Genomic DNA, 17,830 nt, shown 5'->3' with positions numbered 1-17,830 from the left:
ATTTGGTGGGTCACCGTGGGTGGTCTCATATATAACACTTGTGAGGGCTGTCATATTTGTCGTCGCTTCAATCATATCTTATGATATTTATATATTTATTTATTTATTTATTTATTTATTTATTTATTTATTATTATTACATTTTTAATTATTTATTTATTGACTTATTTATTGACTTATTTATTTATTTATTATTTATTTTTTTATTTTTTTATTTTATTTATTTATTTATCTATTTCTCATTCATTTCTTGATTTGCTTTGCAGTTGAAACCTACAAGAAGGTATGGGTCAACCTCCGCGCCTGTTACAGGCAGGTCGTAAATGGCCCGAAAAGCAAATCTTTTTGACTCCTATTCAGGTCAGGGGCGTAACCAGACCTGACCTTCCGGGGGGGGGCAAGATTGAAAAATTTCCCAATTTCTGATCAAAAGTTTTAGTATTTATATTCGAGAAAACGCTCGCTTGCCACGAAGCGTTAAACGGGTGGAGTCGGTGGGGTCCAGGGGTCCAGGGGCAAAGCCCAGGCGGGGGTCAAGGGGGCTGAGCGCCATGAAGCTCCTGGTTTTTTGCATATTAGAAAATATCAGTGTTTCAGAGTACCAAATTTCACAATGAAAGTAGTAGGCCTATAGATCTTCTTCTCTCTTTCTTCCACTTTTCTCTTCCCCTTTGAGTCCCCTTTTCTCTTCTCTCTTCCCTTTTTCTTCCCTCTTTTTTCTTTTCTTATTTCCCCTTTCTCTTCCCTCTTTTTTCTTTTCTTTTTTTCCCTTTCTCTTCCCTCTTTTTCTTCCCTCTTTTCTCTCTTTCCCTCTTCCCAATTTTTGACTCTTCTTCCAGGTTTTTGTGTGTCCGGGGGCAGCTTGCACCCGCCCCCACTGGTTACGCCACTGCTCCTATTTAAACCCATTTATCATGTTTATACAGACATTAAATCATGACAATAGTTCAATGGAGTTTACCTATTATGATTTTATTAACTTCGTTAAAGAAATTCTCTAAATTTTGCTTACCTTGGTCAACGGGCAATACTTGTTAACAGTCGGGCAACGCTATGAACTGTAGAAATATATCTTTCTCCGGTTCATAGTTTTATATTCGAAGCCGCATATATTTTGACGCCCAAAACGTATTCGAAGCCGAATATTCGCCTTCGAATATTCACTTTGAACCAGCCTTAATTGTATAGGTGCTATAAACAAAATCGATTCATGTCCTTAATCCCATGTACCAGAATCGATGGAAGGCCATTATATGACCTCTAATAACCTAATGACTTTTACTGAAGCAATTTTTACTGCAAAAAAGAAGATAGAGGGAAAAGAGATTGTGTGGGGTGTGTGTGCGTGTGAGTGGTGGGGGGGTGGTTGGAGGGCAAGGGGATATGGGCCGGGAGAGAGAAACAGATGAGAGAGAGCATTGGAAGTGAAAGAGAAGGGGAGGAGAGCTCGAGATGAAGATATCGAATGTAGGGGAGGAGGAGGGGAAAGGGGTAATTTAGGGAAGAGGTGGTTATATAGGGGGGAGCCCCCTCTTAAAGAGGTATGGGTTGTGCTTCCTGGGATAATAAACTAATTCATAATCAAATCATCTCCATGCATCGTTTATGTTTCATACAAACAAACAAATCCCCCACCCCATCCTTCAATATACGCGCATGTATATGATTTCTAGGCATAGAACTCGTGAGTGTAATATGCCACCTACCTTCGACAGAGAGCATCAACTGTCGTCCGAGGGATAGATTTCCGATATCAATCATGATAATAATTATGTTAGCACAATAGGCTATTGTATACTTCTGGTTATATACCCTATACTGTGTCCTTCCAGCATAATAGTGTTATGATTGCAAACCAGATCAGCTCTACTTTTTAATCCCTTGATTTTTGGTTTCTGAACAATAGAGAAACCAAAACTATATATTTGAAATGAGGGAATGTACGTGACCCAATGAGTCTGTACGAACCTATTACAGTGGTCATTCTCTTTTCTCATCTTCTCTGACTGGAGTGAGTGGTCATCAGTTATAATATGCCCATCAATTACATGATGACAATGATTATTGATTTCTGAATTACTCTTGAGGGTTGCACCCAACATATCAGTACAATTTACCAACCGCCAAAAGGCCGTGACCGCGAAAGAGGGTGACCGCTAGTTTAAATAACACTACACACACACACTTTACACTGCCAAAGTAAAACAAAGTATATGCTTGCAAATAACAAATCATCTACCGCATTTGACTTTGCAGTAGCCTACTGCCCGGGCAGTACTGTGGTGTCATGACAATTGACATCAATCGATAAAATGGTCCTGGAGAGACAACAATATTTAGGACTTTAATATACGAGGGTCATTCAAAAAGTTCTACCTCCATCGTCACATCTTATTTTACGTCCCAGGAAATTGAAATTACCCAAGATTATATTCGCATATCTAAGCTACAAAATAAAAGTTATTTGATTATAATATGATTTTTGGTTGTTTAGATGTGTTGGTTAAAGTGAACACAAATTTGGTACGAAGGAAACGGTCTGAAAAGAAAGGCTAATTTTGAATAAAAAAGGTTGCCCACATCTATGTGGAAATCATTACATATTTATTTCTGAAAATATCTAATGCTTGCAGATAGTACATTTTACTGGGTATCGTGGTCTTTTGCACAACAAACCCGATACATATTCAGAATAGTCTTCATTTTCCATAGGTTGTTGACTTTGATCGGGTGAGCACTTGTTGATTTAAGTTGTATTAATTGGTTCATAAGTTAAAATCAAATAAATTATGTGCACAGTTTTTGTAATTTGTAAGTATAATTTATACAACTGATACAAGGTTATTAACAAACTTCTAATCTTATTTCCAAGTCGAGATGCATCCATTGCTTAAAATAAAGACGTAATTACGAGTTGCCCTTAAACGTGGTCTAGTCGAAAGCTGGCCAATTTCACCTATATTTGTGTGTTCGTTGAAAACGTCGATGCTTTCTCCTCAACAAAGTCCCAAGGCATATCAGGTGGCTCAAATAGGAACAAAATATTTATCATGGATAAGCACTTGGACAACCTCAACTTAAAAACAATTTTATGGAGATTATCCAATATTTTCAATATAATCCAACGTGATGCTTTACTATAATTTCAGCTTCAGTTTTGAACCGTTTCTGACGTACCAAATCTGTATTCGCTTTAGCCAATATACCTAAACAACCAAAAATCACATTGTCATCAAATGAGCTTAGATTTTGAAGAGTGTAATCATGGGTAATTTCAATATCCTGGCAGGTACGATAACAGAGATGTGATGATGGAGGTAGAACTTTTTGAATGACCCTCGTACATAGGACTGGTAGTGAGGCTAACTTCGATATTTAGAACTGATGGGACACAAACGTTCTTTTTCGTGTTCCACTCTGCTCTACTAGGTCATATCACGACGCAGTTCCTGCGTTTTTGTATAAATGCATGTATTTTACTCATAAAAAGAGCAATAATACAAAACAGATATGGCAGTTCCAGAGGTCAAATTCACACAGGTATGTTGATACTTAAAATAAGGTTCTCTAGTCCGACAAAAGGTTCGCTAGTCCAAAAAATAAAAAGGGATCGTTAGTCTGAAAGTTGGGGTTAGGGTTAGGTTTAAGAGTCAGGTTTAGGGTACTAGCCCGGGGGCACTCCTATATATTGGTACGCGTCATGTGCCTGTCTAATCACCCAATGAGACCCTTTTTTCACCAGCTTACACCCAATGACCCCCTTTTTTCTACGTTTGCACCAAATCTGCATATTTTTGCAAAATTGTGCACATTTTGCCCAGAAAGATATTTATCACCATCAATGACACCCAATTTTTAGCGGTCCCATACTGAATGATCTCCGTTTTCTTGGCACTGAATTGGCACTCTCCATTATCCCTCACTGTATGACCCCCTTTTTTGGAACAAAATACCCTACACCGATAGACCCCTAGTGTCGTACCCCCTTCACATTACTTTCATTATACGAGTGTCACCCGGGATCCTAGCGAGCTTTTTGACTGGTGACTTTTACTGATGTGAACCGGTCATCACTGGCGGAGAATTGAAATAGCAGATAACGTTGCAACCGTGTGGTCCCAAGTTGCGTATTTTAATGTAAATGTTGGTTAGTATTCGGAAAACGAGCCTTGGAGAATATCACTGCAATGTTGCCAAATGCTTGAATTTTTTCCAAGCGAGCCTTGGAGAAAACCACGTAATTACGTCCAATGTAAACATGTGTGACTTTCGATCGATACATATTTTTTCTCAGATTTTCATTAACAACGAGTGGGTGAATTCTGTAGGCGAAAAAACCTTTGGCACTTTAAATCCAACGACTGGAGAAAAGATATGCGATATTCAGGAGGGTGACAAGGTAAAAATAGGCCAAGCTATAAACAACAACAACAACAACAATAGTAATTAATGTTACCAACAACAACCACAATGATAACATATTTTATCTTGATGCATGGGACTTTGACGTGGTGTTCACTTCAACTCTGGCATGGCGCAATTAAAATCAAGACCACTTCTTGATGACTTCAGTTTTGGAGATATGCAGTAATGGTGATCTGCAATGACGACGTTGACGATTATTATGAGCAAGGTGGCGATGTTAACGATGATGAATATTGTGACGAGGAGGAGGAGGAAGAGGTTGAAGACGATGGCGACGACAACGTTGATAAAATAATGATCATCATCATCATGATTGTGATGATGACAGTGTTTATGATGATGCGTTTGTTTTGAACCGGTATTTTCAAACATTGCTACAATTTTCTAACTTGTTGCCCTTTCCCGTATTTTTTCACACTTGAACATTAAAGGCTGACATAGATTTGGCTGTGAAAGCTGCAAAGGACGCATTCAAAATTGGTTCACCATGGCGCCGCATGGATGCGTCTCAGAGAGGACGTCTTTTGAATAAGTTAGCTGACCTGGTAGATCGAGACGCTGATTGCCTAGCGGTACGGTAAACTATTCAACGCCGTTAATATTTTGCCTGTTTCACTTATATAACCCGTCATAAATCTGATTGACGCGATCGTGTGCAGCATTTTGTTAGCTCCAATTCGATACCGCATTTTGCTACCAAAAGCTCTAAATTGGCCAAGATTGATACTAGTTATGTGTAATTTAGTGCAGGTTTAGATTCTTGATGGGTTACGTAATTGAGGGTTTATTTTGTGTTTTGTTTATTTGAGGTCAGATTAAGATAATAGATAAGATATCATATAATATTTGAGGTCAGATTAGAATAATTATCATGATCGTGATTACTTGCATATTATAAAATGATACAATTATATTATTATTCTAAACGTGTAGTTTAATACTCGTATGATATAATGTTGAATATTTTTAAATATTCTGTTCTTTTTTGTTGATTTCCTATTTATAGTCCTTGGAGACTTTGGACAATGGCCTTCTTTACCACACAATGTCTCGTCCATCTATTGGTGGGGCGGCTAATATGTTACGATATTTTGCAGGGTGGTCAGATAAGATTCATGGCAAAACTATACCAATTGGTAAATATCATACCTACTATGTTAGCTTATGTTATTATACAGTGGCGAGTGGCGAGGCTGGCACTCTGGTTGTTTAGACGACTTTCATTTCAAAATTAAAAACAGGGATAATATGACACAGCGTCCAATGGGGGAGTAACACAAAACATATAAACAAAGTTAAAAACCCGACGTTTCGAAAAGACAAAACTTTTCTTTCTCAAGGGATAAAATAAGAGACTTGCTCTCAATATAGTAGAGACCAGCTCCACTATATTGGCTGCCTACTATCATGGCAATTTCTGACACCAAGATATAGGGATGATGACGCTGTGTACCGCAGACGATCTAGAAACCGAGCCCTCCTCCTCAAAACAAAAAATAAAGAAATAAATGACAAAAAAAATCACGGCATTTTTTTTTTTGCTATTTCTCCATTTACGATCCTGCCCAAAAGCGTCTCATTTTGATATACCACGTCATATAGGCCTATATGTTTTATCATCCATCCACATAATAATGTTTCCCTAATATAATTTCATGACAACTGCCTGATGTATTCCCATACCAAATTCTTCTCGATACATTATACCGATTTAACTCATCAGTTGCACCATCAATATGTTGCAGATGGTGATTACTTCTGCTATACCAGATACGAGCCAATCGGTGTCGTTGGTGCAATAGTTCCCTGGAACGTACCACTCTACCTCACGGCGATTAAACTTGGAAATGCACTAACCTGCGGAAATACATTGGTATTGAAGCCGGCTGAACAGACACCATTGACAGCACTGTATCTGGCTTCTCTTGTAATAGAGGTAAGGAAAATGTGTTAAAAATAGTCGTACAAAGAAACCGAAATACAGATCGGAATCAACATGAATTAGTGAGATAATAAAAGAACTTTGAAATCTCCCCTCGATTGAACTATATAATTGTGGTAGAAATTGAAGATTTCATGTAGTTGGCCCTGTAGTGCGGCCCTAATTTTCGATCTCCAACATCTAATTATAATTGAAGACCGAATTAAAAAGACTAGCTTGCGTATGACGTCCTGTCAACCAGACCAAAATGCTGTACTGCGCAGGTCAGCAACCAATCACGTCGCGCCTTTGCACTGACGTCACGTCAGACGCAAACTAGTCTTTTTAATTCGGCATTCAATTATAGTAGCAAACCTTTGGGTTTTTTAAAACCCAAAAAGAACTGATTCGGGATCAATACCGTAAAACCTTGTCTACAAGCATATAGAGTGCTCCTGATTAAAGCTAAATTAATACAGGCGCCATTAAGGAGTTTGAGGAAATAAATTACAGATCCAAGAATACACAAACAAATACTTTTGTAAGACCAATCTGTTGTATTGGCATATTCACGCTTGTTTCGTATTAATGTAGCTTTCATCAAAAACACTGTATATGCTTATAGACAGGGTTTTACGGTATGCCTTAACAACTGATTTGGGGGAACCACAGATCCTGAAAACTGAAATGCATGGTCTTATATGAACTGATTTTTTTTTTGATTTTTTTTTTCACTTATGATCTTGTGAACTGACTAGGATAAGCGTAAAGTATATCATATATGATTCGGAACAAACAATTGGTCTTAAAGCAACACTTTATCCTAACATCTTATTGACATCATCTTGTTATCGTAACCTGAATTTTCATTCTAGGCTGGTTTCCCACCTGGCGTTGTAAATGTAGTACCAGGATTTGGACCGACTGCCGGAGCAGCAATAAGTGAACACATGGATGTCGATATGGTTACATTTACTGGATCAACAGAGGTGGGTTTATACTTGGTGTACCACAAGGATCCGTTATATATGTTCAAACACTAATTTGTGCAGTCGTTCAATCAATGATGTTCCAGGAAACTAAACGTGCTAAATATATATATACTAGATTTCGCGGTTCTCGGGTCGGGCAGTTCTTGTAATAGGCCTATCTCTAATTGCCCAACACCCGTTACCAATATACCTGCTCTGACCTTTTTAACTACTATGATATAGGCCTAGCACCTAGGCCTACGTCTTCCAAGGAGGATCCCGAAAATACCCCGAAATTAGTAAACGCAATAACGCCTAATATAACGGGTTATAATGCCTTACCATAACTGATTATTTTAATGTTAACCATTCTGGATGACCCCGGAAATAATCATGTTCTACTGAAAAAGGCCTATGCACGCGTTCCGTATTGAAATACAGCCTGTCTCAAAAAAAATTGTGCAAGTGAAAAGCGCCCTCTTTGGCAATTAGAAAATACCGCTGTGACATAATGCTTACATCAACGTCAAGGGCACAGTCTTAGCTATCAAATACCGTTTGTTCTGTTCAATTTGCTCTTTTTAATCTCGAGATATGTTTAGTTAACAACGAAAGGGTAAAATCGCAATTGTGCCACTTTTACTAGGGAATAGGGCTGGTACATGTAAATCAATGATAACTGATGTTGATGCGTCTAATGCACTCCCCCTTCGCATTAGACGCATCAACACCAGCGCGCGTGCATTATTTTGTCTAATTTCATTAATTTGTCTAATTTCATAAACTTGTCAAAGTTCATTAACCTATTAGTGTACAATATATGTTTGTCTTTTAACATGTCTTGAATGACAAATGAGAACAGTATACCATGGTAAAATCATTGACATGCAGATGTATTTAATTTTACAGCAGAATGTGAAATATTTATTTACCATTTAATTTGTCGTAAGTGGAAAAGGGGAACCATTATACCTTTATCATGATAAAACATTAAAAACAATTATATATTGATGCATTCTTTTGATTTCTCGAAGGAACTCTTGATGCTATCATCACGAAGGATGCTATCATTGATTTACATGTACAGCCCTCTTCCCTAGTAAAAGTGGCACAATTGTGATTTTACCCTTTCGTTGTTAAGTAAGCATATCTCAAGATTAAAACAAGCAAATTGAACAGACTAAACGGCATTTGAGAGCTAAGTCTACGCCCTTGACGTTGATGTAAGCATTATGTCACAACGGTATTTTCTAATTGTCACAGAGGGCGCTTTTTACTTGCACAATTTTTTTTGAGACAGGCTGTATGTGTTTAAAATAGGCCTATTGGTCCGATGAGATGCATTTGGTAGTCACACTGTAGGCCTAATGATTTCAGTTGCACACACTGCGCCCGTTGGTACTCAGCGAAAGTGATCCGCGCGCAAGCGATCCGCGCGCAAGCGATCCGCGGGCAAGCGATCCGCGCGCAAGCGATCCGCGCGACGCAATAGCGCGCGGACTCAGCGAAAGCGCTCCGCGCGACGCGATAGCGCGCGGACGGACGGACGGACGGACACTCTGTAAATAGTATTATGATAAGAATCCAACAGAAAAAGTTTAACCTTTGCATTGGCATGGAATTTATTTTTTTTATTGGACCTATCGTGAAAACAATGTAAAATCATATTACGCCTACTATATTTTGACCTATTATACTTTGTAATATAGTATGTAATATAATATTTGCATTTACAAACACGACTGACTGTGCACTGAAACTTGTAATTGGATCCACAGGTTGGAAGAATAATTCAGAAGAGCGCTGCCAACAGCAATCTGAAGAAGGTTGCCTTGGAGATGGGTGGCAAAAGCCCAAATATCATATTTGCCGATGCTGACCGTAAGAATAGAGTAATAGCATTAGCGCATTTTGAATAAAAATAAATAAAATTTCAAATTGCAGATTTCTAAATATTATTTTATTTCTCTGCTGAATGTTGCCATATAAATTGGTTGTGATCCATTTTAAAACCATTTTGCTTTCTTCAGTGGATAGCGCAGTTGAATGGAGTCACATAGGTTTGTTCAATCATTCGGGGCAGGTTTGTTTTGCTGGCTCCAGAATCTTTGTTCAAGACGAAATCTACGATGAATTTGTCAAAAGAAGCGTAGAAAGAGCCAAGAAAAGAACAATTGGAGATCCGTACGATCCAAAGATACAAGGTGGACCTCAGGTTAGTGCATTCCTGAAAATGACAAGAAGGTTTTCATCATGTTCATTATTGTCTTTAGGAGAATATCCGTTTGCGTAACTTTTAAGAATAGAAGTGAACTGACCGGACATAGAAGGGCATTCTATGTGCTGCTTGAGTATGATCAGTTAAACCTTGAAGACTGTCCCTATTTCATATTTATCTCGACGTGAATGGATTGAGACACCGTCGATAGATTAAAACACAATCGGCAATTTCGTGTAAAACTGGACATTTCCCATGCTGTGGGACATGAGAGCACATCAGACATATCGAATTGCATTCTGAATACGAAGAATGTCCTTCTGATATCAAATAATTTGCACATTTTATGGCAAATGATTAAAAATGATGAGTTATACTAATTTCAGTTGTATGCACCATTACGAAGTAACCAGTGGATGGATGCTAGTAACAATACTGTGTGAGGCCTTTGATTCTCAAATGAGAACAATAGTCTGCATATTGTTAAGCATCATTGGTGGGGTAAATAATGGTTTGATGATGGTACAACTCATTGTTGCTAATGTCAAACTTTTCAAGGTAATTGTGATTGTATCACACAAGTAAATGAGAAACATGTGGTTGTGCACTTAACATAGTTTGGAAACAAGCTCTTCATTTAACAGTCCTCGAAGTAAACTTTCTAAATCTAATGATATGTATTAGTGTATGTAGCTGGGATGAAAAGCCGATGATCAATTGAAAGGTTTGACCTTTCGTATTGAAGAATTTTCCCCCAAAACACCAAAATATAGGTCTTTTTGAGGAAAAAATGTTTGATATCAGGAGGACGTTCCTCGTATTCAAAATTCAATTCGATATGTCTGATGTGCTCTCATGTCCCATAAAAAATACTGTGCAAACGTTCTTATCATAGCCCTTAAACGGGATGATTAGAGATATCATTTATTAATCCTGTCCTTTATATTAATACACTATTTTGCTTACACACTCCTTTCGCAATCGTCAACGGGACGGGACGTGAGCATTGGCCTTTGAAAATTGGGTTCCTTCCTTCCTTCCTTTCGTCCTTCCATCCTTCCGTCCTTCCTTCAGGAAAGCTGAAAACAGGTGCAAATATAAACATGTGCAAGTGAAACAATCTGGTGGTGTCTACTTCCCACGAACATCCATTAGAGCAGTCTTGGAGCAATGGGTATATGCAGCACAGTCTACTGGTAGACGGTCCTACTCCCGGTTGGTGCGGGGGGGCGAGCTGGGTAACGCTGAAGAGTGGGTGCGGGAATGAAGAATCAGAACTATTGGTAATCGTGGTAATGCATTAATTTGACTTCTTATAATTCTCAGATTGAACAGGTACAAGTGGACAAAATTATGGATTTGATAGAGAGCGGGAAGAAAGATGGCGCCAAATTAGAATGCGGTGGTGGTCGGCATGGAGACAAAGGTTACTTTGTTGAATCTACTGTCTTCTCTGACGTTAAAGATGATATGAGGATAGCAAAAGAAGAGGTAATGAGACATTTTATACCAATATGTTAAAACAATTTTTGAATGTATAGCTCTACACTACAAGTATGCTGCACTCATCACCTGCCATGTATGTATGTGTATAATCATAGATGGAACACAGTACCGCTCTTTTCGAAGACACTAATCGTACAAGTGTGAGTGACACGTACATTGACTCAGCATATAAATGTGAAATTTATAATAGAATTGCGATCCAGATATTTATGCATATTATTTGATAATTAAATAATGCGATGCATAGTTACAGCGTACGTCTAGTGCAGGGCAATACATTCAAATATTGTTTTCACCTATCGTTATGGTAATTAATCCTGTTACATCACTACTTCTACGACGAATAACCTCGTAAAACGATTGATGTCAGTGTCGTCACAACGCTCATTTTCTTATTCTTTGACTGTGACAATATGATTTGATCATTTAAACTTCATATTGTATATTTCAGATTTTTGGACCCGTACAAAGTATCTTTAAGTTCAAAACTATCGAAGAGGTTGCCGAAAGAGCTAACAATACAAGTTATGGTCTTGCCGCAGCCGTATTTACTAAAGATGTTGACAAAGCTCTCACTATTGCCAACACAATCCAAGCAGGATATGTTTGGTAAGTGAACTGTTAGTGAGTTCTAAATACTGCTAAAGTATCAACAATTGGTTAAACCTAACTTAAACTAATTGCCGATGCAATAACCTCAAATTTTCCTTTTCATGTATCATTATTCTGGAGGGCAGTTAGCAAACACCTAGGTCCGTTTGCACAAAAGAGTTAGACCGGGTCTAAAGTTAGACCGGGTCTAAGTGGAATTAAGTTCCATCAGGAATGGTCTTTTACTCTTATTTCCTTCCTAAATTAGCTAGCAAATTCTAAAGATTTTTAAATGCAAAGTTCAAAAATAATACAAAATAAATTAAGCAAATGTGAAAGAAAATGTCCTTTCTCCTTGGACTAAATTCTACTTAGACCAGGTCTAACTTTAGACCCGGTTTAACTCTTTTGTGTATACGGACCCTAAGCGGTAACATTGCAACAAAATAAATAGAATCAGGAAAATCTACCCATATTTGCGTTGTCTACAATGCTACCCATGTCTGTGCTGTCTTCTTAATCTTTGGTATCTTCAAGACAGTATCGCAATGAATTCTGTTCTTATTTCAGGGTGAATTGTTATGCAGCTTTCTCAATGCAAGCTCCTTTTGGTGGCTACAAGCAGTCAGGAATTGGACGCGAAGGGTAAGTGACAATCATAAACTGAGTAAAACAGACATGCTGGAACTTATCCTTCACATTTAACCCAGTTTTAAAAACACAACAACACGCCTGAATGGAGTGAACTGAGGAACCACTCCGAAAAGAGTAAAATACTTGGAAATTTTGCACTTTTAGAGAAGAAAAATATAGTCCGACTTTACTCTCAACCATTTACACAATAATAAATCTCCAACACTTTTCAAAATGGAATTCGCTGTAGAAGTAGTGATGTAACAGGATTTATTACCATAGCGGCTGGTCAAAACTATTTTTGAATGTGTTGCACTGCACTAGACGTACGCTGTTCCTCTGCTTCACACCATATTATCAATAAATAAAGACCTGGATCGTAATTCGAAGAGTCCATGTACGTTTCACTCACACCTGTACAAATAGTGTCTTTGAAAAGAGCGGTATGTATTCAATCTATGATTGCACACATGCACAGGCATGACATGTGATGAGTGCAGCCTGCTTATATTGCGGGGCAATACATTCAAAAATTGTTTTGACCCATCGCCCACTTCTTTCAAAGATTGATATTTTTACTTTTTGAGGAGGCCCTCAGGACACTCTTGCATATTAAGAGGGCTATCATCAATCGCTTATAACATAATTATCCTTGATAAAACTTATTAACCGAAATAATATACGTTATCATTTTATTGCGTAGAGGCGAGGAAGGACTTTCGGAATATTGCGAGATAAAGACGGTAAGAAATTCATCATCAGACCTTCCTTAAAATATAGAAAAATAATGTTTACTATCAAATGTGGATGGATGTGATTGGCCAAAAATAATGGTCTAAATAGTATTTATTTAACATTTGGTGGTACGTAAATGAATCAATTTAAAAATATTAATTTCGTTTCACATAACTAGAGCTCAACAAATCACGTAATACTGCATATTATTGAATATCTAGTCGGTTTCAAATGGGCTACTCCAAAAAAGATTCACGCCCCCTATAGAGGGGTTCATTCATTTAATTGTATTCCCAAGCTTTATCCAGTAACATTGGCAACGGGAATTTCAGTCATTTTTAGAAAGAAAACTTGGAAATCCAGCCATTTCCTTTATTGAAAAGTTCTCTATTTTCTGGAATAGCACAATGTCGTCTTTTGGTTTTTGCACATTCACAGCCTTTTTCCAGCTATAAATGACAATGTGATTTTTTTTCCACAGGTTATCGTCAAAATTCCAGTAAAGAACTTTTAGCTCGCTTCCAATGAATCATCGACTGATGTCTGCATATAATACCATGATTACAAACTAAGATCCACAACATGCTCATCTATCAGGGCACTGCTCTTTAACCTCAATACCGTTTGCGCATTCATTGAATGACCTTTGAAAATTTGAGTACAAAAACTCATACTCTGCAACTTGAGGTCAAATTTTGCATAATGATTTTTTAAATGAGGTTATTGGACTATGCCATTGCGGACATTGTGGTCCATAGTGACATCGAAAAGAAGACGTAGCAACAGAACTAAGCCAATAGAAAATAAAAATATGTAAATTTGGGTAATTATTCCCATGGGGTGGGGGTGTGTAGGGGTGCGTTTCCTTGCTTACCAAGCAAACACAAACGTTTTAAATGTTTCTGAAAATTATTTATTACTTATTAAAACATTTTAAACTTCTGTATAAAAAAACATGTTATGTTTTATGTTGTCAAAATGTCATTATATTTTTGTAAACATTTCGTCACGCGGATGACATAGTGGTATATCACGAAAATGGCCAATTTGAAATAATTACATCTGAAGTTTTTGCAACTTTTAACCCTTTGTCATACATTACCTCAATTAAAATGTTTCCTTTTCTTGAATGGATATGAAAATATAAATATTTAAGTTACATTTATTGTATAAAATACATGGTTTTCATTCACCAATTAATTGTAATTAGTCATTAAACTGATACGCCAGTAAGTCATTTTTTTTTGAAAAATTATTCTCCATTCATAATTGACATAGGACACGTGATACGCCAGTATGTTGAGTAATAGATTATCCATATTAGCCACACAGCCGCGATATACCAAAATAGTTTACGACATTGTCGCGTATGTCACTGATACGCCACTATGTCGTCCAACACATGAGGAATGCTGTACACAATCATTCCATTGAGTGAGATACGCCAAACCTAATTATTGATAATACTTAATTAATTAATGACATGCATGTCTTGAAAGTTTGTCAGAATGTAGAGCTTTATACAAAGATTATGAAACTGATCTTATCTGATTTTGTCAAAAATGGCTGATAGACAGATATGTCGTTCGAGCGGCGATTTGTTTAAAAAATGTCTTTTGTCAACTTGTTAAAACAATGGCATCTTTTGAATGTTTCGAAACATTTTGTATGAAACCGTTTTATAACCTTTATATAAGTTTATTCAGTTGGCTTAAATTGAAGATAACATAAGGGGCTGTGCAATAATTACGAGCCACTCGGGAGCTAAAATTTTCAAATGGCTTGCCAAAAATTGTTGCCCCTCCCCTCCTGGTCTGCCAAAAATCGCACCCCTCTTGGTCTGTCAAAAAGCTTTACCCCCCCCACCCCTTTGCACACGGCAAATATTTGGGTTCCCAATTTCTCAACTTCAAATGGTCTAGATATATGATGCGGGCATAGCGAGTAGGAATTTTGCATACATGTATTTGAACGTTTCTGTACATGTAGTGTGTTCATAAGCCCTTTTTAAAGCACGTTATTTAAAAGGTGCCCCATGATTATGTACCAAAAATTACTTCCCCGCCCTCTTGGCATGCCAAACAAACCTTTGCCCCCCCCCCCCTCATAAATTTTACCCTCCACAGGGCTCATAATTATTGAACAGCCCCCAAAGACAAATATTAAAAACTGTGTAAATGACAAAAACACTGTAATCAAATGCTTTTCTTTAAAATGCCCTAAAGACATTTTTATTGTGTGTATTAGGGAAAGGGGCTAATTGGAAGCATTTTGAATCTGCTATGGAAATGTCACTTGGTAATGAGACGTAAATTCATACAGATGGTCTCCAAGCAGATTTTCATGTTCTGAAGGGCCAACAAACGAGTCAGTAAAAATTGGATGCTTGCATCATTGTTTAAAGTTAAAATGCATTTTTATTCTGCTCATCTGGCTTTATTTGATGTTGTTTTAGCTACAATCTGTTAGCATAATCATAACACTTGTACATCGAGCTAATCTCGTGGAGGGGATACACACATTGTTTTCCGTTTTTTACCATTTCCGGTGTATCAATTTTTACAAAGATGTCAATATACATTTGCCCCCATTTCAGTGGCTTAACTATGGAGGGGGGGTTACAGGGGGGCAACATGCCCCGGGCGCCACCCTTAGGGGCGCCAAATTTTCCAATTTAGCATTGATTCTGCCCCCCCCCTCCAAGCGATGAAAGTCAAAATTTTCGCGCGCTTCGCGTGCATTTCAGCACAAAATTAATTGAAAGAACATTTTAAGACCGATATTCAACTTCTAGTAACCAAAATTAATTAGTGGTAGGCCTTATTTGTCCAAAATTTCACACGCACCGGGCGCAATTGTTTCAAAAATAAGCTCCGCCACTGCCCGCGTCTAAGATATTCTCGGGTGGGGGTGGTGCGCCAATTTTGTTTCTTGCCGAGGGCGCTACCAACCCTAGTTACGCCACTGCCCCATTTGTAGGTAACGTTCTAATGTATAATTATGCCTACTTGGAAGAAGCTATCATTTACAGAACCAATGTTATAGGAGCGTGGTTAGAACTTGTTAATTGACCATCGTATTACAAATATGCCAACAAATCAGGTTTGAAAAAAAATAACCAAATTAATTTGAAGGAAAAAAATGTACATTATGGTTTTAACAGTACTTGGGGCATTATAATAATTATTTTTCCGGGGTGAATTTAGGATGAGTAAAGGTGCTTTGACATGCAGGCTTAACTCACTAATTCCCTGCATGAACAACTGGATTGAGTCTAGCCCGTTAGGATTGAGTCTAGCCCGTTATCATGAGCCCGTTCTCGATCTGACGGTCTCGTGCAATCAATGGATTTTAGTAATATAAAGCAGATTGTATTAGTAAAGTACAGATTTTTATTACGCCTGTATTACCAACTCCAATGAAGCTGATCTTTGGAGGTTATTCACGTTTATAAATTATTTCATTGAGGATAACTCACACACAAAAGGTTATTTATATACCTCCACATCGTGCTCAACAAAGCTCTTTAACTCCTAAATGCCAATGCAATGTGTCTTAATAATCTGTGGATTGGTTGACTTAATTAACTTAAAGACGGGCTCCAACGGACAACAGAAAGAAACCCCTTCCCCTATTGGTAACGTGCAGTAATTTAAATATTTTAAATATTAAAAAACCCTGAAGTATCTTCTTTAAAATGATGCAAAAATCATCAAAATCCGTTAACGTGTCACTGAGATAATTGCGATTGTACAAATAAACAAATCTTACACCTTTCTAATGAGGCTATACATATTAACAATAAGTCCCCTTATCCACAGAGCATATATTTATTCAGACCCACTCAAACGATGACCTTTGAATGTGCTATATAGATCAACTATAATTTATTGAACTCCGTTACTGGAATTTTTTCTGCCTCGTTTTCATTCATGTACAACGGTTATTTTCAATTGTTTTAAAAGTTCATTTTCGAGCAGTCTCGGTTAGGGACAAAGCCAGATTTTTTGGTCGGGGGGAGGCAAATACGACGAACAAAATTCCCGGTTGTATCCATTTGACTCGGTATTATTACTGGGATACCGGTTTTTAGAGACACTGTTCATGTAAAGTCTTGGAGCTTCCAAAAAAGGGCTTTATTGGGACAATGTACAATGCGCGCAAAATATTGGTATTTTACACTATGTTGGTCAATAATCGGGTTGAATTTTGATGGAAATCGGATCATTTCCCCTTTTCTTTTCATTTGCCTTTTCGAATTCCTCTTTCATTTTTTGTCAGAGGGGAACATATCTCTTTCAGTTTTACCCGATAATACCGGGTCAAAATGATACAACCAGGATTTGTTATTTATTTTGCCCCCCCCCCCCAACAAGGCACAGGTACATCACTTTCATATTCGAGTGCCCCCACCCCTCACCCCACCACCAGCAGCCACCAAGTATTTTTACGACGCTTCCCGTTTCTTCGAATTGTGTGGTTCGGCGGCGCCTGAAAACCGAAGGGAGCAGGACACGCGGCACTTGCTTAACCGCCTAATGCAGGGCGATACGTTCTTGAGTTATAAGCATAAAGGTCCAATCTTGGGGAGTGGTCAGTTTTGTTGGCCACATAGGGGCCAAAAATTTTAAATGCTCCGATTTCAACGAAATTGGTTTCAAATTGCTTGTGATGTAAAAACTTCCCGTAGCATATCAATTTGTAAGCGCTCTTTAGCAAAGTCATAGTTCATTGAATTTACAACCATATGACAAAACAGGCGAAAATAGTAACTTTTTGAACAAGATTTGCAAGTTAAAGATAATTGGCCATTGCTCATTCTAATGACGT

General features: G+C 37.8%; 1 protein-coding gene across 1 annotated transcript; it reads left to right on the top strand.

Annotated features, from left to right (window-relative positions):
- Positions 1-3,510: 3,510 nt before the first annotated feature.
- LOC140158298 (aldehyde dehydrogenase 1A1-like) lies at positions 3,511-13,792 on the top strand. Its single transcript, XM_072181403.1, has 13 exons — positions 3,511-3,540; positions 4,295-4,399; positions 4,857-4,997; positions 5,432-5,561; positions 6,171-6,361; positions 7,222-7,335; positions 9,096-9,198; positions 9,348-9,532; positions 10,862-11,026; positions 11,493-11,650; positions 12,203-12,277; positions 12,969-13,008; positions 13,482-13,792. Exons 1-13 carry the CDS (start codon positions 3,511-3,513, stop codon positions 13,512-13,514), a joined length of 1,470 nt encoding a protein of 489 aa, XP_072037504.1. The 3' UTR covers positions 13,515-13,792.
- The last annotated feature ends 4,038 nt before the right edge of the window (positions 13,793-17,830 follow it).

This window comes from Amphiura filiformis, chromosome 8, assembly GCF_039555335.1.
Source record: "Amphiura filiformis chromosome 8, Afil_fr2py, whole genome shotgun sequence".
Lineage (NCBI taxonomy): Eukaryota > Metazoa > Echinodermata > Ophiuroidea > Amphilepidida > Amphiuridae > Amphiura > Amphiura filiformis.
Note: the sequence above shows the minus strand (reverse complement) of the source record. Positions and strands in the feature narration are given on the sequence as shown.

Bases quoted from the DNA above. Each gene is read 5' to 3' on its own strand.
- LOC140158298 (XM_072181403.1), top strand. From the start codon at position 3,511: ATGGCAGTTCCAGAGGTCAAATTCACACAG. The intron at 4,998-5,431 runs GTACGGTAAACT...TCCTATTTATAG, and splicing joins GAGACGCTGATTGCCTAGCG to TCCTTGGAGACTTTGGACAA. The intron at 11,651-12,202 runs GTAAGTGAACTG...TTCTTATTTCAG, and splicing joins ATCCAAGCAGGATATGTTTG to GGTGAATTGTTATGCAGCTT.